The 25,240-nt window shown below is 44.4% G+C and overlaps 1 protein-coding gene across 7 annotated transcripts in view; it reads left to right on the forward strand.

The window, feature by feature from the left end:
• c4h8orf34 (chromosome 4 C8orf34 homolog) overlaps positions 1-25,240 on the forward strand; it is a 329,014-nt gene that overhangs the window by 239,322 nt on the left and 64,452 nt on the right. For all 7 annotated transcript variants that reach the window (XM_060824118.1, XM_060824114.1, XM_060824119.1 and 4 more), the window contains one exon: positions 23,920-24,055. In XM_060824118.1, the coding sequence (XP_060680101.1) occupies positions 23,920-24,055 (136 nt within the window). The remainder of the gene's footprint in view (positions 1-23,919; positions 24,056-25,240) is intronic.

Genomic DNA, 25,240 nt, shown 5'->3' on the forward strand with positions numbered 1-25,240 from the left:
CTGGCTTTAGGTGGCAGTTTTCATAATGTCAATGAATCCAGGACTTGTATTTTTCTAGCTTATCTCTTGAAAAGCATCTGAAACATTCTTTGAACAAAAACACTCAATCTGACTTAGGCTGTGAAATTGTAATATTATGACTCTACAAGTTATTCTGTTATAATGTGCGTTTTGTTAACGTGAGTTCACTGTAACACGATTGACAAATTGGGGATGCTCTTTCTACGGTGTGAACTTTTAAAACATGTGTTGGCTGTAACGCGATTACATCGCCAACACTTTAAACGCTGTTTCTAAAGTGTGATTTTTCTATAATGCGGGTTTGCACAGGGACGCAACCATCATATTGCAGAAGAACTGACTGTAAATTAGACCAGGGATTCCCAAAAGGTGTGTCACAAAACCCCAGTCAGGAGCCTGCATTGCATTTAGTATTTCATACCAACAGGCACAAACGCACATAGTCAGCATCAGAGGCAGATGGTCCCTTTCTGGGTCTGAACTTTAGCTTCTCAAAGGCCTGGTGAATAACAACAGCCTTTTTTTCTGTAGGATGTATTTTTCTGACCCTGGACATGGAGAGAGATGACAGGTTGTCCTAGAAAGATACTCTCCCTTTACTCACCTCCTCATCAGATAGGTTCTGGGAAGAAGGGGGCTTGCTTGTATTACTTTACGTAGTTAATATAATGGCAGCGTAAGGACCTCAACTCATGACAGTTCGCTGAAGTCAGAAAGGGTGGCTGGTTTCCACAAGCATCCACTCCCTCCATCACTGACACTCAGTAGCCGCAGCGTGTACTATCTACAAGATGCACTGCAGAAATTCACCAAAGATCCTCAGACAGCACATTCCCAACCCACGACCATTTCCGTCTAGAAGGACAAGAGCATGGGAACACCAGCACCTTCAAGTTCCCTACAAGCCAATCACCATCCTGACTTGGAAACATATTCACTGTTCCTTCACTGTCGCTGGGTCAAACTCCTGTCATTACCTCCCTAAGGGCATTGTGGGTCAGCCTACATCAGGTGGACTGCAGCGGTTCAGGAAGGTAGCTCACCACCCCCTTCTCAAGGGGCAACTAGGGGCAATAAATGCTGGCCCAACCAGCGACACCCACGTCCCACAAAATGAATAAATAAATAAATAAATAAATACTGGGAAGCGAGGGTGGTCTGCCTGATGGGTAAGGGGGCAGTTTCCAGTTGCCCAATATTGGGAGGCATGGATGTGGGGACAAGGGAGTGATCACTGAAAACCAATGTCAGTGCAGTCCTGCTGAAAGCCCCTGTCTCGCCCTTAGCCCCACCCTGCAACATGAAGATTAAAGAAACACTTACCTCTTTGCTGTTGGATCCCCTAAAGACTGATGATCTTTAGGACCAATATACGGTTGGTCCCTGGCTTGTACTGACATGGGATGCCAGCGTTGAGGCCTACAATAGGCTGAGAAAGTAGTCTGAGCTCACCAGGCTGCAATAAACAAGTTGGTGCGTGATAAATCTTCTTGGCTATGGGGGTGGCATGTTAGTCAACATCTAATCCCTCTCCACACTTAGTCACAGGCACGGGGAAATTGCACCCATTCTACCTACAATGAAGAAAACAACCCAAACACTGAGCAACCATGATATCAAAGAGACATTTATTGACACTGAACCACCAAAGGACGTGTGAGGGCAGATGACTAAAACAGAAACAGAAGTTGCTGGAAAAGCTCAGCAGGTCGAGCAGCATCTGTGAAGAGAAATCAGAGTTAATGGTTCAGGTCCAGTGACACTTCCTCAGAACTGGGAGATGCCGAAAAGCTTGTTTGAAGAGACGGGCTTTAAGCAGCATCTTGAAGGAGAGGGAAAGTAGAAACAATTGAAGAGACTTTGAGAGGGATTTTCAGATCTTAGGGATCTGGATGTAGGTTTGCTCGCTGAGCTGGAAGGTTCATTCCAGACATTTCGTCACCCTATTAGGTAACATCTTCAGTGGGCCTCATGCGAAACACTGCTGATAATTTCTGCTTTCTATTTATATGTTTGGGTTTCTTTGGGTTGGTGATATAATTTCCTGTGGTGGTGTTATTTCCTGTGGTGAAGTCACTTCCTGTTCTTTTTCTCAGGGGGTGGAAGATGAGGTCTAACTCGATGTGCACGTTGATAGTGCTCCGGTTGGAATGCCATGCTTCTAGGAATTCTCGTGTGTGTCTTTGTTTGGCTTATCCTAGGATGGATGTGTTGTCCCAGTCGAAGTGGTGTCCTTCCTCATCCAAATGTGAGGATACTAGTAAGAGAGGGTCATGTCTTTTTGTAACTAGTTGGTGTTCATGTATCCTGGTGGCTAGTTTTCTGCCTGTTTGTCCAATGTAGTGTGTGTTACAGTTCTTGCACGGTATTTTGTAAATGACATTAGTTTTGCTTGTTGTCTGTGTAGGGTCTTTCAAATTCATTAACTGTTGTTTTAGTGTGTTGGTGAGTTTGTGGGCTACCAAGATACCAAGGGGTCTGAGTAGTCTGGCAGTCATTTCTGAGATGTCTTTGATGTAGCGGAGAGTGGCTAGGGTTTCTGGACGTGTTTTGTCTGTCTGTTTGGGTTTGTTGCTGAGAAATTGGTGGACTGTGTTCATCGGGTACCCATTCTTTTTAGGAACAGGGATACTGCAGCTCAATGCATACTTGTGGTGGTTTTTAGATAAGTTATGTGCTAATCACACTCCTAATCTGTATGAGGATTTCAGCAGAATCTTCCATCTAAACGATTATCCAGAAAGTGGCCTGTTGGACTCACTGTGATACTTTGAGCTTTCTTCAACTCAGACTTGCTGGAATGGGATTCTAATGTTCCCTCTTTTTCTTTATATCGATATACAGGATGATCCTAACCTGGGAAATACATGGGTCCAGAAGTTTCTATTATTTTCCCAACTTGTTCTACTGTTTGTCTTCTTACAGATTAATCTGTTTTATTGGGTTGTCTTTCAGATGTGTAAAAATCACTACTTTCCCTGAGCATTTACTAAATTAATATTAACTATTACCTTATTTCTTTACTGTTCTGCTATTCTCTGAAGTAGATGCTTAACTTTTTACCTCTCATTTCTCTTCTTGTACCGAAGTATTTTTGTACCTGGGCATCTTGGTACCAAACATGACGCCTTGTGTGGTGACATTATACAATTCCCACTGTACTCGTGTACTCTCTATCTGAGTACACGTGGCATTAAATCTAAAATCTAAATCTCAAGTCTAAATTCTATGAGTTGGAGCCCCCGTCCTCACTGTCTGTGTGACTGTTTTGCTGAAAACCAGCCTTTTGCACCTTTCTATGTCTTAATCCTTGTTAACATTGTCAATTGTTTATTGTTGATTGATTAATCTTGCCTCGGTCATTTGGTTCCGGGTACCGGAGATTTTTGTGTTACAGTAGTTTAATTTTCATTGTCGGAAGTCACACCACACCAGGTTGTGCAGGTCATTGTGCTATAACACGCGTTTTGTTAAGACGAATTCGCCATGACATGATTGATGAACTGGGGACACAGTTTTGAGAGCATGAACATTTAAAGGTTGTCTTAGCTATTACACATTTCTGGCCCCATTAGTTCAAATGGTGCTGCGATGACATGATTTTCTCCTGACACGGGAATACACAATTATGGAACTACCATATGACAGCAGAACTAACTGTTGTCCAGCAGGTTTATTTGAAATTACAAGTTTTTTGGAGCACTGCTCCTTCGCTAGGGGGAGTGACTGTAACCTGGTGTCATGTGACTTCTGACTTTGTCCACTCCAATCCAACACTGGCACCTCCGCATCTTAATTTTTATTCACTGAGTGTTAGAGCTATTCTGCTGGGTTTTTTTTGTTTGTTTATACTTTTGCTCGTCTTCCTTCACATTTTGCAGCTATCCTAGTCAAATTCCAAATTCTAAAAGTTTAAAAACGATTGCTGAAAAACTGCCTGAAATAAATTTCCCTTTGTCCGTCAGAGAAAGTGGAAGCTGTCTTCTCATCAGTGGCTAATGTCAAACCAGAAAGTAAGGCATTGATTGGAATTTATGTAAATCTAGCCTGAACTCAGTGTTGAAGTAAGACCTTGGTGTGTGCAGTGACTTCAGGGTGAAAGGAACTCCCAATATGGCATGGCTTCTAGTTTCACTGCATCCTCACCCTGTATAACACCTTATTCATGTCATGGAACTCAATGCAAAGCCATGAGCTCCTTTGTGACTTTCCAGCCAGCTGATTGCCAGGAATTAGTTCTCTCTGAAAATCTGACAGCTCGGGCGTAGTCAATAGATGTGATGCTGGAAAAGCACATTGGTCAGACAGCACCCAAGGAGTGGGAAGGTCAATGTTTCAGCTCGAGACTCCTCCCCAATCCTGACAAAGGGTTTTGGTCCGAAACATTGACTTTTGTGCTCCTCGGGTGCTGTCTGACCTGCTGTGCTCTTCTAGCTTCACAATTATTGACTTTGGCTCCCAGCATCTACTAGGTAAAAACAATGACTGCAGATGTTGGAAACCAGATTCTGGATTAGTGGTGCTGGAAAAGCACAGCAGTTCAGGCAGCATCCGAGGAGCAATTCCAGATGAAGGGCCTGAAACGTCGATTTTACTGCTCCTCGGATGCTACCAGAACTGCTGTGATTTTCCAGCACCACTAATCCAGGCCCTCCCAGCATCTACAGTCCTCGCTGTCTCTAAGCTCTGAGATTTGCCACAGAAGGTTCCTCCAGTTGCTGAATGGATTCTGGATTTATCACATTGCTGGTCATCTGTAATGGTTCTATTCATAGCAAGTCAATAACATTGCTTTCTCTACTGACTTAATATTCAGCAAGGTAGAAATATTGTCACAAAATCATGGGGCTTCATCCCATTCTGTGTTGGTGCAGTGCTGCCGCCTGAGAAAACATCATGCGACTTTTGGAGATATTCAGTCAGCAGCCACAAGATGATTGCAGAGTGCACACCAGTCAACTACTGACTCTGCAAGCGTTGGTTCTTCTGCTGCATATTTATAGCGCCTGTTTATTGGTGTCCTGGCTGACTTTAGGTGAAGCTTTAAGCCCATATCAGAGATCAGCAATATGCGTCAGAACAACAGGGGGACTTTTAGAATCCTTACAATGTGGAAGCAGGCCACACAGCCCATCCAGTCCATACTGACCCTCTGAAGAGCATGCCAGCCTCCTACCCTAGAACCCTGCATTTCCCATGGTTAATCCACCGAGCCTGTACATCCCTGGTGTTATAATGCTGCCCCTTTAACAAGTTTATTTTGTCCTTGGGTTTTTTTTCCAAGAGGTGCCAAAATGTCTGGGAAAGAGTAAAAAGTGAGGTCTGCAGATGCTGGAGATCAGAGCTGAAAATGTGTTGCTGGTTAAAGCACAGCAGGTCAGGCAGCATCCAAGGAACAGGAAATTCGACGTTTCGGGCCAGAGCCCTTCATCAGGAATGAGGAGAGGGTGCCAGGCAGGCTAAGATAAACGGTAGGGAGGAGGGACTTGGGGGAGGGGCGATGGAGATGTGATAGGTGGAAGGAGGTCAAGGTGAGGGTGATAGGCCAGAGTGGGGTGGGGGCGGAGAGGTCAGGAAGAAGATTGCAGGTTAGGAGGGTGGTGCTGAGTTCGAGGGAATCGACTGAGACAAGGTGGGGGGAGGGGAAATGAGGAAACTGGAGAAATCTGAGTTCATCCCTTGTGGTTGGAGGGTTCCCAGGCGGAAGATGAGGTGCTCTTCCTCCAACCGTCGTGTTGTTATGTTCTGGCGATGGAGGAGTTTAAGGACCTGCATGTCCTTGGTGGAGTGGGAGGGGAGTTGAAGTGTTGAGCCACGGGGTAGTTGGGTTGGTTGGTCTGGGCGTCCCAGAGGTGTTCCCTGAAGCGTTCCGCAAGTAGGCGGCCCGTCTCCCCAATATAGAGGAGGCCACATCCGGTGCAGCGGATGCAATAGATGATGTGTGTGGAGGTGCAGGAGCCAACCTTAACACTGGCAAGCGAGCGGCCAGCTCTTCCAGTACAGATTTTTTCTAGTTTCTTTCAGTTGTAACAGTGAGAATCTGCTGCCGTCCAGAGAAAGGTTCCAAGCTTCAGCAGATGATTCTTGACTGGCTTCACTGTCTGAAATCTCTCCTGCCTGTAAGAACCTGTGTTTGAATTTACCTTTTGCCAAGGAATGTGTTTCTGGAATGTTATGGGAATTGGACCAGCTCCTCATTTAAGTTGCTGTGTGGGGTCAGTCGAGTTTTCAAACAGTTAAGTTATTCTAAATTCTGTTTTCCTTTGTTCATGTCTCTACTGTAGTGTTTAAATAAATTCTGTTTTGCTTAAAGCCGAGTGGTTTGACCAGCTGCATCACACCTGGAATACCCACTTCACATCTGCCTTTAAAATAAGAAAAAGTTAGGATCTAGGCTACCTTCTTGGAATATTTTGAGGGGTTCCAGGCCTGGTCTGTAACAGTGGGCACTTTCCTGTGGCCAATCCATCTTTATGTGGAGATGTTTGGACTGTGGGAGGAAACTGGAGCACCCCCATGCAGACACAGGATGAATGCACAAACTCCATGCAGCCAGCTGCCTGAGGGTGGAATTGATCCCAGCTCCCTGACACTGTGAGGCTACAGTGCTAACCCCTGAGCCACTGTGCTGTCATTTTGTTGGGAGGAGGAAAAAGATCACCTAGAGGGAATCAAGGTATAGACAGGGAGATTAGTGCAGAAATATTATTATTTCAGATTATAAGCACAGTGTATCTTTTAGTCAGAAACCTGCAATCTGTGCAGGGAGTGAAGTTTAAGACTATCCAGCATATTTTAAAACAGACACTTTACAAATGAACGTTATTCTTGAGCAGAAGGTTTAGCAATGAACAAATGCATAATCTCAATCTGTGTGTTGTGTGATCTTAACATCCCTGCTTTAACTATTTCTCCCGAACAAGTGATACCAGAAGGGATTCTTCCCTGTTTAAACTTAATTAAGCAGCCTTATAGAAAGTGGCTGTTGTTGAGCTATGAAGAATAGCACTGCTGGCCTTGTTACCAAATATTATTTCTCTTCTCTCATAAGAAGCAGGAAAGTTGGCAAACACAGAGTCACAGGGCTGGATGCCAGCCCATATTGTGCGAGATCCAGAAAACATCTCCATTTCCAGGTGAATTGTCCAAATCAAGTTTATCTTCTTCATCTGGCCTCCGGTTTTTAGACAAGGCAAAACTAAATAATCCCAAGAAATTGACGTCAAAAGCACATTGTTGAAATAAGAGGAATCAATCATCAGAGTATATATAGAGTGATGAGAATTCTTGTTTTTTTTTACAAGCAGGATGAGTCATTTTGTGTTCTTTCCTGTTTATCTAACTGGCCGAAGGAATGTCGGTAGCTGTACAGAATGGTTTATAGCACCTAACACATTGAAAGAGGGTCTGCTCATGATGAATTTGGACAGCTGGAATTTGAAGATCATTGTACAGTAACCCACAAGAACATTAATAACACACAAATGGAAGTAGTGTTCTGAAGCTCCACATCTCTCTGACTTTATTATTAATGATATCTATCAACTGCTTGAGAGAAAGAGTGCAGAGAATAATTTTGGTGTCTGACCAGAGTGATATATATTAGCAAGGAAACAAAATATATGACCTCAACGCAGGATCTGTTCCACTGATATATTCTTCATACCAGGATGGATGGTTTTAATTGTTGCTCTGGGGCAGGTTGACACAATGTATTTTCTTAGGCACATTTTTTCAAAAAAAAAGGTTTTACCTTGAGCTGTGCTTAACTTTTCATCTGAACTCTGCAACGGCAGCTGACCGTAGATTGTGTTAATTGTGTCCAGTACCTCGCGAGGTGCCAGGTCTTGGAGCAATGTTAGCATCATTGCCTCAAGCCAGAAGTTACACCCTAAGACCTGATGTGTATTAACCTGTTAATCTTACTGACAACAGTGGCGTACAATAAGAGCAGCAGAAATTCCTGTGAAGCTATGTGTTGAAATAGAAACTATTCACTATTGACTGCTGTGAGCAACAGGGGTAGCGTGGTGGCTCAGAGCCGAAGGGACCTGGGTTCGATTCCATCCTCAGGCAACTGTCAGGGTGGAATTTGCACGTGCTCCCTGTGTCTGTGTGGGTTTCCTCCCGCAGTCCAAAGATGTGCAGGTTAGGTGGTTTGGCTGTGTGAAATGCAGGGTCTTGAGGATAGGATAGTGTAGGGGGTGGGATGCTCTTCGAGGGTTGGTGTGGGCTGAATGGCCTACTCCCACACCAGGGATTCTCGTCTCCAACTTGCGCATGGAAATGCACGCAGCCACAGCAGCTCAATTTAATTTGGGGTTCAGTGGGATGCAGGTTAACAGCGGCAAAACCAAAAACACAGGCACTGGTGAATGTTAAGAGATTGTGAGTCCATTCAGTATTCGAACAACATTAGGGTAGAAACTGTTTTGAAACTGGCTGGTGCATATGTTCAGGCTTCTGTACCTTCTCCCTGATGGTAGAGGTTGTAGAAAAACATTGTCAGGGTGGGATGGATCTTTGAGAATACTGGCTGCCTTTCCTTGACAGTGGGCCTGATAGATGGATTCTATAGATGGGAGGTTAGCCTTTGTGATTGTTCAGGCTGAGTTCACCACTCTCTGTAACCGTCTCCGATCTTGAGTGGTACAGTTGCCATACCAGGTAGTGATACACCCAGACAGAATGCTCTCAATGGCACACCTATGAAATTTGGCAAGGGTATTTGTCATCATGCCAGTTTTCCTCAGCTGCCTGAGGAAGAAGAGACATTGTTGGGCCTTTGTAACCAGTGCGTCCACATGAAGAGTCCAAGAAAGCTTGTTGTGGATGGCCACTCCCACGAGCTTGACACTCTCTACTCGTTCCACCTCTGTGCTGTTAATGTGTAAGGGGGGGTGGGGGTGGGGGTGGCATGAATAACATCCCACCGAAAGTCAATAATGGGTTCCTTGGTTTTGCCAGCAGCGAGAGCTGGGTTGTTCTCAGTGCGCCATTATTCCAGGTCTATCATCTTCCGTCTGTAGTCTGTTTTGTTGCCATCTGAGATTTGACCGACTGTGGTGGTGTCATCAGCGAACCTGTAAATGGCATTAGGCTGGTATTTGGCGACGCAGTCATGGGTATACAGTGAGTACAGTAGGGGGCTGAGTACACACTCCTGGGGGTCTCCAGTGTTGAGTGTTAGTGACGATGAAATAGTGTCCCCAATCTTCACTGATTGTGACCTATGGGTCAGAAAACTGAGGATCCAGTTGCAGAGAGTGGGGCTTAGTCCGGGATCACTAAGTTTAGTAATCAGTCTCAAGGGGATAATGGTGTTGAAGGCTGAACTTATCAAATTTTGATAATTGGTTGAACAAGGAATTGAAAAAATGGTCAAACTGAACCTTCTGTGACTGAAAAGAGCTTTCAAAACTTTGAAGATTCTGTGCACACAGTATCTATGATGCAAAACATACAGGCATGCAGAGAATTTTACTACATAGTGACACATAGGAATCCCAAAGGAAACTGAGTTGCTACAGCAACATGCGTTTTTGGAACAGGAGTAGGCCATTCAGCCCTTTGGGACTGTTCCTCCTCTCAGTGGGATTGTAGCTGATCTGTGGCCTAACTCCGTTTACCTGCCTTTAGTCCATATCCATTAATACCTTTACTTAACAACAAAAATTGTCAAAATTCAGATTTCAAACTAGCACGTCTTATTTGGAATATTGTTCCTTTCCCGAAGTAGAATTGTCAAAAAGTGGCATAAAAATGTACGTAACAAAATGATTGCCATCTTAAAAACAAAAGAGCTGAGCTTAAAGTCATTGAACTTTGCATTTGGAGAAAACATGTCATCTCACAGAAGCATCTAAGAATGCTTCATCTATTTAATTTCCAGTGATTATATTTGCATGGGCAAAATCACAGATCTTTCCAGACATTTAGAAATGATCTCATTCATCTCTTTCTGATGCCACAGGTTGTTATGGACCTGACTAGACCCCTTCCAAATAATTTAAGAAAGTAGCCAATAACCTTCTTATTGTAAAGGTAGATGTGAAATGCTGTGTTCCAGATAGGATGTGACCGGTCAACCTATTCAACGATAAGTAAGACCCAACTTATTTGAACACTGTGGTTAAATGCAAACAAAAGAAAGAGGAATTTAGAATAACTTAACTATTGGAAAACTTAATAGAATAATAGATATAGTAACTTTTACTAATTAATTGTTCCAGTATCGTAACATCCCATAAATACACCCCTTGGTGAAAAAGTAAATTTCGATACAGATTCTGGCATGCAGTTCTCCAATCTAGGAGGAAATGACATCATGAGAAAATTCAGGGCGTGTAGCAGCCAGGAATCATTCACTGAAGCTTCCAACTCTCTAAGACCCCAAACAGCTTCTGATGCTAAAAAAAAATGAACTGGAAAGCCTGGTCTCTGAGAGTTGGCCATACCCAGGCTGCTTCCATTCTCTCAACTTAAAAAAATACAATCCAATGCCTCACGAGGCCCGCCTGAAGAAGGGCTTTTGCCCAAAACATCGATTTTCCTGCCCCTCGGATGCTACTTGACCTGCTGTCTTTTTCCAGTACCGCTCTAATCTTGACTCAGTTCATCACCTCTGCTTTATGTCTCTCCAAAAAAAAGGACGATATAACAGTTTAAAGTAATAGCCTTGTTACAGGTTGAGGAAGAAATCTAAGCCTCTTCATCCACAGATATTGCTAGACTTCCACTGTTGTCGCGTTGGTGAAGTTGGAGCACCACCAAGGAATTTCCTGACCTTGAGTTTTTTTCAGAAATTTGTTTTCTATGCCTTAACGGGATAAGATCTAGGAATTATACTGCAGATTATTTAATATCATGATTTGGTTGCTGAGAAAATGTTTACTTTCTAACATCTAGATATTCGATGATTGTAATGCGACCATTTGAATGAAATAACAGTGCGAACAAATCAAAGTTATTTGTTGTGGTTAATGACTGAAAAAATACCACAGGTGATTTGGCAATTGGAAATAAAAATGTGTTCAGTTTTGTCAAAACATACTACTAGATATAAAAGGATAAAAATTAGCATTCTCAGCTGATTGTTGTGACAATTTGAGGCAGGGATCTGAATTATTCTGAAGTAATGAGGTGGAGGTGCCAGGGTGGACAACGTCAAAAGTTACATGACACCAGGTTATAGTCCAACAGGTTTATTTGAAAAAAAGAAGCTTTCAAAACTCCCTGAAGAAGGAGCGAACCTCTAAAAGCTCATGTTTTCAAATAAACCAGTTGGACAATGTCGTGTGATTTTTGACCTTCTCTGAAGTAGGATAAGAGGACAACAGGAGCTGAACTTGGTGGCTGTTGATGTGGTGATGGTTGAGATGATGACTCAGGATGGGGTGCCCCAATGACTTCATGCTGTTCAAGAGTGGATAAGATTATGTGGGGACACTCAGGCTGGGTGGGCAGGCTGGGGTAGTGTTGGGGTGAGGTGGATGTGGTGTTATTAGCGTTGTATATCAGGCTGGGTGGGCAGGCTGGGTTAGTGTTGGGGTGAGGTGGATGTGGTGTTATTAGCGGTGTATATCAGGCTGGGTAGGCAGGCTGGGGTAGTGTTGGGGTGAGGTGGATGTGGTGTTATTAGCGGTGTATATCAGGCTGGGTAGGCAGGCTGGGGTAGTGTTGGGGTGAGGTGGATGTGGTGTTATTAGCGGTGTATATCAGGCTGGGTAGGCAGGCTGGGGTTGTGTTGGGGTGAGGTGGTTGTGCTGTTATTAGCGGTGTATATTAGGCTGGGTAGGCAGGCTGGGGTAGTGTTGGGGTGAGGTGGATGTGGTGTTATTAACTGTGTATATCAGGCTTGGTCGGCAGGCTGGGGTAGTGTTGGGATAAGGTGGCTTCCTGATGAAGGGCCATTGCCTGAAACGTCTATTTTCCTGCTCCCCGGATGCTGCCTGACCTGCTGTGCTTTTCCAACACCATTCTCATCTTGACTTTAATCTGCAGTCCTTACTTTCGCCCATTGTGAGTCATCACCATATCGTTAGCACTTACTTGCATCTTGCTGCTGTTCTTGTTGACTCTGGACTATCACAGTGATGTAACATGATGAAACATTGCAGGTTTATAGCCCACTCATTGACATTGAGGGGCATACATTCTACTTTGTGTGTTACCCATTGGATATACAGCATCCACCCACCTTCTGTTAGAAGCTCATTGTCAGTACAGAGCATCAAAGATTTCTTGGAATGTATTTGTCTCTATTAGTGACTGCTGCTAAATCTGCTCTGTTGGAAAATGAATCTGTAATAAAGTTGAAAGGTGTTATAGATTACTTTTCTTACTAACTGGGTTGAGAGAAATGTCTTTGTGTTGTCTCCGTGCTTGAGATTTCACGTTAAACACCATTGAAGTGGGCATATATTGAGAAAGAAGATCCTTTAGACATGTATCCACAAGTTTTGCTCTGCAACATCAAAATATTTTCTCGTCAGATGCACTTTTGTTTTAAAACATCTCTCTCCAGGAGTGTTTAAAATAGGTTTGTGTGGGTACCTTTCTCTGGGGAACCCATAACAGCCGGTGTGGTGAAAAGCGTAAAAAGTGACAGTAATGGAATCGGAATTCCAATGGATGTCCTGCTTATTTCCCACAGTTGGGTGTGCTGGGAAGAGGTGGTGTAATTAAACATCGCAAGACAGTAATCTTCCGAAATTTCCTCTAAGCAAAGTTCTGAGAAAGGGTCACTGCACCTGAAACATTAAGTCAGCTTTCTCTCCACAGATGCTGCCAGACCTTCCTTCACCATTTCTTGTCTTTGTTTCAAATTTCCTCATTGGTCTGAAAGGAAAATATGCTTTTTCTTCTATTCTATTAACGCTTTAAAACATTTCTCGGTGTTTAATTGCACAAAGGTCACTTTGTAATCATTCAAGAACATGTTTTAAGTTTTGCAAATCCAACTGATCTGGTAAACATTACTTATTCATTTAAATCTTTAAGTTTATACTCTAAGATCTGTTCTTAATTGAATTTCTGACTAATAAAACATTGCCTAGATGTCTACAGCCACATACTTCACAAATTGTTGCTCTTGATAAGTGTCCATGTTCTAGTGAACTTAGTGTGCTGACTCCCCTGAGCCATAAGACCATAAGACATTGGAGTGGAAGTAAGGCCATTTGGCCCATCGAGTCCACTCCGCCATTCAATCATGGCTGATGGGCATTTCAACTTCCACTTACCAGCATTCTCCCCTCAGCCAGTAGGTTCCCATCAAGCAGTTACAGAAATAACTCTTGTTCTAAGAGTTATTATCTCTAGACTGCTACCTGATCCATGTGCCTAACGGCTGAGGGAAAAGCAAATTATAGAGTCAGTGCATGGCTCAAAGAATAATGTGGGCAGAAGGGGTTCAATTCATTGGGCCCTGGTGTAATTGTTCAGAGGAGAGCGGAAGCTGTTCTGCTGGGATGGGCTCTACTTAAACTGGACTGGGATCAGCATCCTGGTAAAAAGGTGGCTTGATTACTTTTCATGGCAACTGGATTGAGAGAAATGTCTTTGTTTTGTAGTTTCTATGCTGAGACTTCACACTGAATCACCACTGAAGTGGGCATATATTGAGAAAGATGATTCTTTAGACATGTACCCACAAGTTTTGCTCTGCATTGTTAAAAAAAAATGTTCTTGTCAGATGCACTTACCGTTGTAAAATAACGACTTCTTGGAAACAAATAAGAACGGGACTTAGGAAGATTTGATGAAGGAAGATTTAGAAATTCTGAAAGAATTCAGTGCAATAAAACATTGTAGTAATTTTAGTAAAGTCAAGCTAAGTAGCACATAAAGTTTCACAGTAATAATGCGTACGTGTAAATAATGAAGGGAGATGCTCAAGTAGTTGTAATGTCAGTCAGTTAGTTATTCTGAGGCTTAGGGCAATATTAAGGCTACACATCTCATTATGATTCTTACTTGAACAACGATCTGGAATTGAACATTAGTCTCAGTCGTGGTGCTAGGAAACTCTCGGTGCTTGTTGTAAAAGCATGTCTGCTTCCTAAAATGTCCTTTAAGGAAGGAAATTGAAAGTCCTTACCTCGTCGGGTGTGCATGTCACATGTGTCTGACTCTTCACAGCCCACTGAAGAGATTTAGCAAGCCTCCCAGTTGGACCAAATATGCAGAAATGTCATAAAAAGGATAAAACTGGACAGGCAATGACCTAGGCACAGGAAATAACATTCCCTGACAACACATTTGAGCCCTCCTTACTACTGTGGGGGGGATTGCACCAAAATTGGGAGCACTGCACCACAGACCCATCAATAGCCTAACATAGTCATACTCACAGTGTGATATAATTTATGGCCAATGTCCCTGACACTTCCATGACCATTCCTCGGGTATGTCCTATCTCATTGGAAGAACAGAGCCACCAGAGGTACAAAAGAGTTACTCAGAGATGTGCGAAGATTTGTAGCTCAGGTGCTCGTTGTTGTGGTTCTGTTCGCCGAGCTGGAAGTTTTTGTTGCAAACGTTTCGTCCCCTGGCTAGGCGACATCATCAGTGCTTTGGAGCCTCCTGTGAAGCGCTTCTTTGATGTTTCTTCCGGTAATTATAGTGGTCTGTCCTTGCCGCTTCCGGGTGTCAGTTTCAGCTGTCCGCTGTAGTGGTTGGTATATTGGGTCCAGGTCGATGTGTTTGTTGATGGAGTTTGTGGATGAATGCCATGCCTCTAGGAATTCCCTGGCTGTTTTCTGTCTGACTTACCCTATGATAGTAGTGTTTTCCCAGTCGAATTCATGTTGTTTGTTGTCTGCGTGTGTGGCTACTAGGGATAGCTGGTCGTGTCGTTTCGTGGCTAATTGATGTTCATGTATGCGGATTGTTAGCTGTCTTCCTGTTTGTCCTATATAGTGTTTTGTGCATGGTATTTTGTAAACTACATTAGTTTTGCTCATGTTGGGTATCGGGTCCTTTGTTCTAGTGAGTTGTTGTCTGAGCGTGGATGTTGGTTTGTGTGCCGTTATGAGTTCTAAGGGTCGCAGTAGTCTGGCTGTCAGTTCTGAAACACTTCTGATGTATGGTAGTGTGGCTAGTCCTTTTGGTTGTGGCATGTCCTCGTTCCGTGGTCTATCTCTTAGGCATAACAATCCGCATCCATGAACATCAACTAGCCACGAAACGACACAACCAGGTATCCCTAGTAGCCACACACGCAGACAACAAGCAACATGAATTCGACTGGGAAAACACTACTATCATAGGGCAAGCCAGACAGAGAACAGCCAGGGAATTCCTAGAGGCATGGCATTCATCCACAAACTCCATCAACAAACACATCGACCTGGACCCAATATACCAACCACCACAGCGGACAGCTGAAACTGATAACCGGAAGCGGCAAGGACAGACCACTATAAATACCGGAAGAAACATCAAAGAAGCGCTTCGCAGGAGGCTCCAAAGCACTGATGATGTCGCCTAGCCAGGGGACGAAACGTTTGCAACAAAAAGTTCCAGTTCGGCGAACAGAACCACAACAGTTACTCAGAGACCGCTGAGTATCACAGTATCAGGTCAAACATAGGCAAGGAAACTTCTTTCTGGTTCTCTCGTACCTTGAACTGATGAATCAGTGCTGTGTAATGTTGAACAGTGCGCAGAGGAAATGGCAAAGTCACAGCATGTATTTAGGACAGGGCCTTAATTATTTATCACCAAGGATATCCTAGTAGCTTATTATTGACTGAGCTGTCAAGTCCTGAGAAACATATCTGCAAGTCAGGATCTGCAGTGTTTGGCGAAGGAACCAACCAGAGGGAGAAAACAATTAGGTTCGGTCCTCACCTATCTCTCTGTTGCAGTATCTGTGCATTCATCGGCAGGAGGGACCAATACACAGACAAAATCTCATCTTCACACTGACCATGCCCTCCCTCATGGTGTGTGATATCACTGCCCCGTGAAATGGAATGGGTTCAAAACAGATCTAGCAACTCAGAACTGGGCATCCTTGAGGCTCTGTGGACCAATAGTAATGGAGAGTGCAGGAGCAGCACCAGGGACATCTAAAAATAAGATGTCAACCTGGTGAAGCCACCAAACAGGACTATTAGTAGGTTAAACAGCAGAAACATAGACAAGACTAAGCAGTCCCACATGGATCAGATCTAAGCTCTGTTCTCCTGCCATATCCAGCCATGAATGGTGGTCGGGAATTGAACAATGGGAGAGCAGGTGGGAGAAGATATTACAGACAAACATGAGGGTGGCAGAGAGTTAAGTCTTAGTGGAAGAGAGGTAGAAGAGTGTGCAGAGAGAGTGAGCGAGAGGTAGAAGGGTGTGGCATTTACCATGGTGAAACACAGAAGGTCATTGACCTGATGGTAGTGCTGGCCATTCCCCCACACTGTTGGGATAGCACTGGCAACCTCTGGGTGGCATCCTCTGGGCACTGCCAGGTGCAGGTGGTATGGTCTCCATTGTCAGACCTCCAAGAAGAGGGCACCTCTTGTTTGCACCAACAGTGGAACCCCCAGGTTCCTGTGATGCCACCTTGCCAGTCTCTGACAAGTTAGATGTTACCCATCATCATGTGGGGCAGCTGAGACATGCCAATGCTCATCGGAATGGTATCCACTGAGCAGTGAGTACTGCTGGGAATAGCACATGGTAAGATGGGATTAGAATTGAACTTGAGGGACACCACAGGAGCTTGAATGTTAATGAGGCACATTTGTTCAGATACAGTGAGAAATCCTACTGGTCCTCATAGCGAGATTCCCTCCAATTCAAACACAACTAGCCAAAAAAACGTAACATTCAGTCTTTTATTCTCGAGAGTAAATGGAGATTTTAATCTTTCTCAGATCTTGTTAAACAACTGCTAATAAATGAATCGGGTAAAAAGTGAGGTCTGCAGATGCTGGAGATCACAGCTGAAAATGTGTTGCTGTTTAAAGCACAGCAGGTCAGGCAGCATCCAAGGAACAGGAAATTCGACGTTTCAGGCATAAGGGCTTATGCCTGAAACGTCGAATTTCCTATTCCTTGGATGCTGCCTGACCTGCTGTGCTTTAACCAGCAACACATTTTCAGCTGCTAATAAATGAACTCTACCATTTGCTTCCTGTTCAATGCGTGTCCTAGCTTTGTTGGAGTGTTTTACTGTGTAATTTTGCCAGCAGAAGTACGTTGTAGAGTAACTAAATGAAAGAGCTAATGTGATAATGGTTAAGGATCGTCATCCCCTTCGAACCTGACTGGGAGTGCGAAACCAGTGAATGGTGTGGGAAAGCACACTGCAGGAGAAACAGCTGAGAAAGGATAAATAATCTACTCTTCAGGCACTTTCACCTTCAGCTGCCTGCTCGTTCGCAGCTGTTGAAATTAAACCCACGTTTTTTCACACCTGTTCAAAAACATAATAGCATGAGAACTAGGAACAGGAGGAGGCCATTCAGCCCCTCGAGCCTGCTCCGCCATTCAATATGATTTTAGATTTAGGTTCCCTAAAATGTGGAAACAGGCCCTTCAGCCCAACAAGTCCACACCGACCCTCCGAAGATTAATCATGGCTCATCTCACCTCAGCCTCAACCTGTTACTCATTAAAAATCCCCCCCTTCAGTTTACTCAATGTCACTGCACTCCCCACACTCTGGGGGAAGTGAATTCCACAGGCTCATGGTCCTCTGAGAGAAATAATTCCAATAATTCCTCCTCATCCCTGCTTTACATCTGCAACCCCCTATCCTAAAATGATGGCCTCTTGTTCCAGATTGCCCACGTGAGGAAGCATCCTTCCTGTGTTTACTTGGTCAACCTCTTGAGCACAAGAGCTCCTCTCTCATTTATCGAGCCCTATAATCATACAGCACGGACATAGACCCTTCGGTCCAACTCATCCATGCTGGCCCAGTTTCCCAAAGTAAACTATTCCCACTTGCCTGCATTTGGCCCATAAATTAAAGACAGTGATGTCTAAATGTTACTACCTTTATAACAAACTATTTCCCAAAAATGAAGCAAAAACAGCAATAAATGATTTAAGAGTCCTAGAATATACTTATTATCCTTTGTAGTGAATGCTGTAAAACTCGCATGAAGTTTGAATTCTATTGAGAATATTATAATTGACATATTTAGCACCGTTCAATGTGTTTGGAAATAGTGAAATGTTACAATACTCCGACCTGCATTGTGAGTGTGAAAGTAATCCTGTGATGTTACATGTGGGGAAGTTGTACAGTCGTGTGAAATTTTGATCTGTGTTTCTATTACTACTGATGTCCCATGACCAGGTTCTGCATGCTTCAGGAAAGATTTGGTGGTGGATTTATTGTGATCAACACAGACACACACACTCGCTCTCTCTCTCATACACAGACGCACACACACTCGCTCTCTCTCTCTCTCTCTCTCACACACACACAGACACACACACACTCACTCTCTCTCTCATACACAGACACACACACACTCGCTCTCTCTCTCACATACAAACAGACAAACCACTCTCTCTCTCTCTCTCTCTCTCTCACACACACACACAGACACACACACACTCAGTCTCTCTCTCATACACAGACAGACAAACCACTCTCTCTCTCTCTCTCACACACACACACAGACACACACACACTCACTCTCTCTCTCATACACAGACAGACAAACCACTCTCTCTCTCTCTCTCTCTCTCTCTCTCTCACACACACACACAGACACACACACACTCGCTCTCTCTCTCATACACAGACACACACACACTCGCTCTCTCTCTCACATACAAACAGACAAACCACTCTCTCTCTCTCTCTCTCTCTCACACACACAGACACACACACACTCACTCTCTCTCTCATACACAAACCACAGACACACACACATTCATGCACATACAGACAAACAAGAATGCACATACACACACATGACCATGACCCACCCCCCATCACCAAACCATCATCTCCCAGACCATACAGAACCTCATCACCTCAGGAGATCTCCCACCCACAGCTTCCAACCTCATAGTCCGGGAACCCCGCACTGTCCGGTTCTACCTCCTTCCCAAGATCCACAAGCCTGACCACCCTGGCCAACCCATTGTCTCAGCATGCTCCTGCCCCACTGAACTCATCTCTACCTACCTCGACACTATCCTATCCCCCCTAGTCCAGGAACTCCCCACATACATTCGAGACACCACCCACGCCCTCCACCTCCTCCAAGACTTCTGTTTCCCCGGCCCCCAAAGCCTCATCTTCACCATGGATATCCAATCCCTCTACACCTCCATCCGCCATGACCAGGGCCTCCAAGCCCTCCGTTTTTTCCTCTACAGACGTCCCCAACAGTACCCATCCACCGACACACTCATTCTTTTGGCCAAACTGGTCCTCACCCTGAACAATTTCTCCTTTGAATCCTCCCACTTCCTCCAGACCAAAGGGGTAGCCACGGGCACCCGTATGGGCCCCAGCTATGCCTGTCTCTTTGTTGGCTACGTAGAACAGTTGATCTTCCGTAATTACACTGGCACCACTCCCCACCTCTTCCTTCGCTACATTGATGACTGCATTGGCGCCACCTCGTGCTCCCGCGAGGAGGTTGAGCAATTCATCAACTTCACCAACACATTCCACCCTAACCTTAAATTTACCTGGACCATCTCTGACACCTCCCTCCCCTTCCTGGACCTCTCCATCTTCATTACTGATGACCGACTTGGCACTGACACTTTTTACAAACCCACCAACTCCCACAGCTACCTGGATTACACCTCTTCCCACCCTACCTCTTGCAAAACTGCCATCCCGTATTCCCAATTCCTCCGCCTCCGCCGTATCTGCTCCCAGGAGAACCAGTTCCACCATAGAACACACCCAATGGCCTCCTTCTTTAGAGACCGCAATTTCCCTTCCAACGTGATTATAGATGCCATCCAACGCATCTCGTCCACATCCCGCACCTCCACCCTCAGACCCCACCCCTCTAACTGTAACAATGACAGAACGTCCCTGGTGCTCACCTTCCACCCTACCAACCTTCGCATAAACCAAATCATCCACTGACATTTCCGCCACCTCCAAAAAGACCCCACCACCAGGGATATACTTCCCTCCCCATCCCTTTCCGCCTTCCGCAAAGACCGTTCCCTCCGTGACTACCTGATCAGGTCCACGCCCCCCTACAATCCACCCTCCTATCCTGGCACCTTCCCCTGCCACTGCAGGAACTGTAAAACCTATACCCAAACCTCCTCCCTTACCTCCATCCAAGGCCCTAAAGGAGCCTTCCACATCCATCAAAGTTTTACCTGCAGATCCACCAATATCATTTATTGTATCCGTTGCTCCCGATGTGGTCTCCTGTACACTGGGGAGACTGGACGCCTCCTAGCAGAGCGCTTTAGGGAACATCTCCGGGACACCCGCACCAATCAACCACACCGCCCTGTGGCCCAATATTTCAACTCCCCCTCCCACTCTGCCGAGGACATGGAGGTCCTGGGCCTCCTTCACTGCCGCTCCCTCACCACCAGACGCCTGGAGGAAGAGCGCCTCATCTTCCACCTCGGAACACTTCAACCCCAGAGCATCAATGTGAACTTCAACAGTTTCCACATTTCCCCTTCCCCCACCTCACCCTGGTTCCAAACTTCCAGCTCAGCATTGTCCCCATGACTTGTCCTACCTGCCTATCTTCCTTTCCACCTATCCACTCCACCCTCTCCTCCCTGACCTATCACCTTCATCCCCTCCCCCACTCACCCACTGTACTCTATGCTACTTTCTCCCCACCCCCACCCTCCTCTAGCTTATCTCTCCACGCTTCAGGCTCACTGCCTTTATTCCGGTTGAAGGGCTTTTGCCCGAAACGTCGATTTTACTGCTCCTTGGATGCTGCCTGAACTGCTGTGCTCTTCCAGCACCACTGATCCAGAATCTGGTTTCCAGCATCTGCAGTCATTGTTTTTACCAAATATACACACCCAGACATACACATACACATGCACATATGCACAAACATGGAGACACACATGAACACACATACAAGCATGGAGACACCGATACACACTCACACACTTAAAACAGCAACACATATGTAAGCACACACACAGGCCCACAGTGACACATATGTACACACACACAGACACACTATGACACATATGTAAGCACGCACTCACACACAGGCACACAGAGTGACATATATGTACACACTACAGACACATGCACAGACACACAGAGTGACACATATGTAAGGACACACAGAGTGATACATATGTACGCACACACAGACACGCAAAGTGACACATGCGTATGCACACACACAGACAATGACGCATATGTACGCACACACACAGAGTGACACATGTACACACACAGACACACAGAGTGATACATATGTACACACACACACAGACACACAAAGTTACACAAATGTACGCACACATATAGACCTAAAGGAGCAAGCAGATCAGCCAGTCTGCCTCGCTTTCCCTGCTGAATATCAAAACATTCACAACATTTTGTACTCATTCAATGGTTTCCAATCCAAAGTGAGCCATGATTTGTAACCGATGGAACAGTGTGGTGGGTTAAAAAGGGTATATGTCTGTACAGGAAGTGTTTAAACATCTTTTGGGTGCTGTGACTTTTAAGATCAGACACAAGACAGGCTTTGAATCATAGAATCCCTGCAGTTTGGAAACAGGCCATTTGGCCTAACAAATCTACACTGACCCTCCATGCATAACCCACCCAGACCCATTTCTCTACATTTACCTCTGACTAATGCACCTAACCTAAACATCCCTGAACACTATGGGCAATTTAGCATGGCCAAGCCACCTAACCTGCACATCTTTGGAAAGTGGGAAGAAGCCCACACAGACACAGGCAGAATGTACAAACTCCACACTAATAGTCACCCCAGGCTGAATCAAACCCCGGTCCCTGCTGCTGTGAGGCAGTAGTGCTAACCACTGAGCCACCATGCTGCTTTCTAGTAAGTTTAAGTCAGGCGAAAAGATTAATGCTTATTTGTATGGCACCCAGAAGTCTAATTCATTCACAGAATGAGGGTGTTACTGGCTAGATCAGTGTTTATTGCCCAGAGGGCAGTTAAGATTCAACCACATTGCTGGGAGGCTGGAATCACATCTTGGCCAGACCAGGTAAGGACAGCAGTTCTCTCTAGGACATCAGTGAACCAGATGGGTTTTCCCCCAACAATTGGCATTTTAGACTTTGACTTCCGAGAGTTTATTGAATTGAAATTCTAGCCTCTGCTGTGGTGGGATTCAAACCCAGATCCCCAGAACATTACTCGGGTCTCTGGATTAATAGTCCAGCGATGATACCACCAGGCCATTGCCTCTCTTGTGGTAATGCAATGAAAATATTAATTTCCTCAAGTACATATAAAGATGAATTTTGGAGATAAAGCATGCACTGAGGTTATGACCGAATGACGAGGAGAAAATCAGTTTAAATTAGTCCTTTAACGTGTCAGCTTTGCAGATTTAATGTGTTTGATTTTGTGGTACCTTAAAATAAAAAATTAGGATTGGAAACTTCTGAGTTCCATATGGAGTTGTGGCTAACTTTCTGAAGGGGGATTATATACAGGGAAGGCAGTTTAGTCCCAGGGGTGGACAATGTTTCTTTCTTGGCACTAGAGCAAGACCCTCTGATGTCCCATTGGACTCTCTTGCCTCTAGTTGGCCCTTGGAATAAAATCTTGTGTTTGTTCTAATCAGTTTCTAGCACATGATGAAGAGTTCAGGTACAGGCAGGCATGAGGAACCCAAAGCTGATCTTGCATTTTAATAACTTTATATTCAAGCATTGTTTACTTCTACTGTTTCCAAATAATACCATGAATATCGGGTCATTGTAGAGTATATTGGAGTACTTTGCATTTCCTGCCTTCTTGGGTTGGAAATGTTCCATTTGAACTTGGTGGTAATTAGGTAAAAACAAGGACTACAGATGCTGGAAACCAGAGTCTAGATTAGAGTGGTGCTGGAAAAGCACAGCAGGTCAGGCAGCATCTGAGGAGCAGGAAAATCGACGTTTCGGGCAAAAGCCCTTCATCAGGAATAGAGGAATTGGCGGTAATTGTAAAAGTTCTACTCATTAAAATCTTCCATAATGCAAATCTCTGCCCCAGAAATATTAAAGGATACAGTTCTAACTTCCTTAAACCAAGAAACCTTTCCACTTGATGCTAATTATTGTATGGTGCATCCGACTTGAACTAGCAAACATCTTCTTTGTGAAGTTGCCTTAACTTCCCTTAGCAGTGCGGAGTGCAAAAATAATGAGCTACTTAATTTAAAATAATGTGCATGGCAATCATTTTATTCTTAGAATGAACATTTTTATTATCAACGTGGATTGTAAAGTGTTGTAAGCCCTCGCTACACAAAGCAGAATGAATGGTTGTCACTCACACCTGCTTGTGATAAATTGTTCCCCCACCCTTCTGCTTTTTAAGTCTCACATTTGCAGAACCATTACATTTGAGTTTCAATAAATCCCCAGGCAACAGAAGTTGTAAATTCAACAAGCGATCTGACATTCGGAATGTCTCTTCACAGATAGCCCTCCACCTGTAAACAATTATGTTTTAAAGATTTGCTGGAGACCTGAGTTAGTCCTCTGTGACTTAAGGTCATTTCAGTTTTTGTGGAGTTGTTTTGCATTCGCCTACAGTTTGTTTTTTTTAAAAAAAAGGCCGAAGTTAATCTCAAAATGTTCCAGTTGAATGAAGCTTGAATCTGACAAGTTAGGAATATGATGTGTCATTCCTGGGTAAGTTGCGATTTATTTTAATCAGATCCAATTAGTTCAGAAAGATTTGTAATCAGATTCTCTTTGGATTGCAGAAGACCTGGATGACTTGAGGATGGAGGGCATCACTGACCACGTGCCTTCAGGTAGCCGGTTTAGTCAAGGTCGAAGTTTGTATTCTGCAGAACCTCAAGCTAAAGTAATACTCAACATCTGCTCAAGGTGTGCCAGGTAAAGTCGAAGCCAATTTTCTATCATCATTGCCAAACTGTTAATCTGTTGTAACTCTATTCTCTTTCATTCTAAACATGGAAGTTATTCTGTTTTCTGTACTTTAAGCCACATAGCTTTGAAGCTCCATTAGAATTGTTTCAAGATGTATTTTAAACAAAAAATCCTTACCTGTGCATGGCTGTCTAGTAGCTGTCACAAGACCCAGCCACTGAATGTTGTATTACAGTTTTATTTCTAGTGTTGGCCTTTTGGGAATTCTTAAAGAACAAATTTCAGACCTCACAGTGAACAAATATCACAGACTTCCATGTCGAAATAATTCTAAACATTGCACCATTATAACCTATAGATCTTGGCCTTTTCCAATCCCTATTTTGATTGAATGCAGCTAAAGTTCATTTAAGAGATCATTCTAGCCCTATTCAACTTGATCCCTTTTAATTTTGAATATCATCGGCAATCTAACTCTTCATTCTTGTCCAAGCACCTCTGTATTTGACTAAGTGTATGAGCAGTCTTCCCCCAAGGCATCATGGATAGCTGGTCACATAACTTTACACATGTCCATATTTACTTCCCCACAGATGACACCAAAATTGGAGGCGTAGTGGACAGTGAAGGTTACCTCAGATTACAACAGGATCATGAACCAGATGGGCCAATAGGCTGAGATGTGGCAGGTGGAGTTTAATTCAGATAAACGTGAGGTGCTGCATTTTGGGAAAGCAAATCTTAGCAGGACTTATACACTTAATGGTAAGGTCCTAGGGAGTGTTGCTGAACAAAGAGACATTGGAGTGCAGGTTCATAGCTCCTTGAAAGTGGAGTCACAGGTAGATTAGATTAGTTGCAGTGTGGAAACAGGCCCTTCGGCCCAACAAGTTCACACTGACCGGCCGAAGTGCACCCACCCAGACCCATTCATTTACCCCTGCACCTAACTCTACGGGCAATCTAGCATGGCCGGAGCAAACCCACGCAGACATGGGGAGAATGTGCAAACTCCACACAGACAGTTGCCTGAGGCGGGAATTGAACCCAGGTCTCTGGCGCTGTGAGGCAGCAGTGCTAACCACTGTGCCATCGTGCTGCCCACTAAGGTAGATAGATAGGATAGTGAAGAAGGTGTTTGGTATGCTTTCCTTTATTGGTCAGAGTATTGAGTACAGGAGTTGGGAGGTC

Source organism: Hemiscyllium ocellatum, chromosome 4 (assembly GCF_020745735.1).
Source record: "Hemiscyllium ocellatum isolate sHemOce1 chromosome 4, sHemOce1.pat.X.cur, whole genome shotgun sequence".
Taxonomy (NCBI): Eukaryota; Metazoa; Chordata; class Chondrichthyes; order Orectolobiformes; family Hemiscylliidae; genus Hemiscyllium; species Hemiscyllium ocellatum.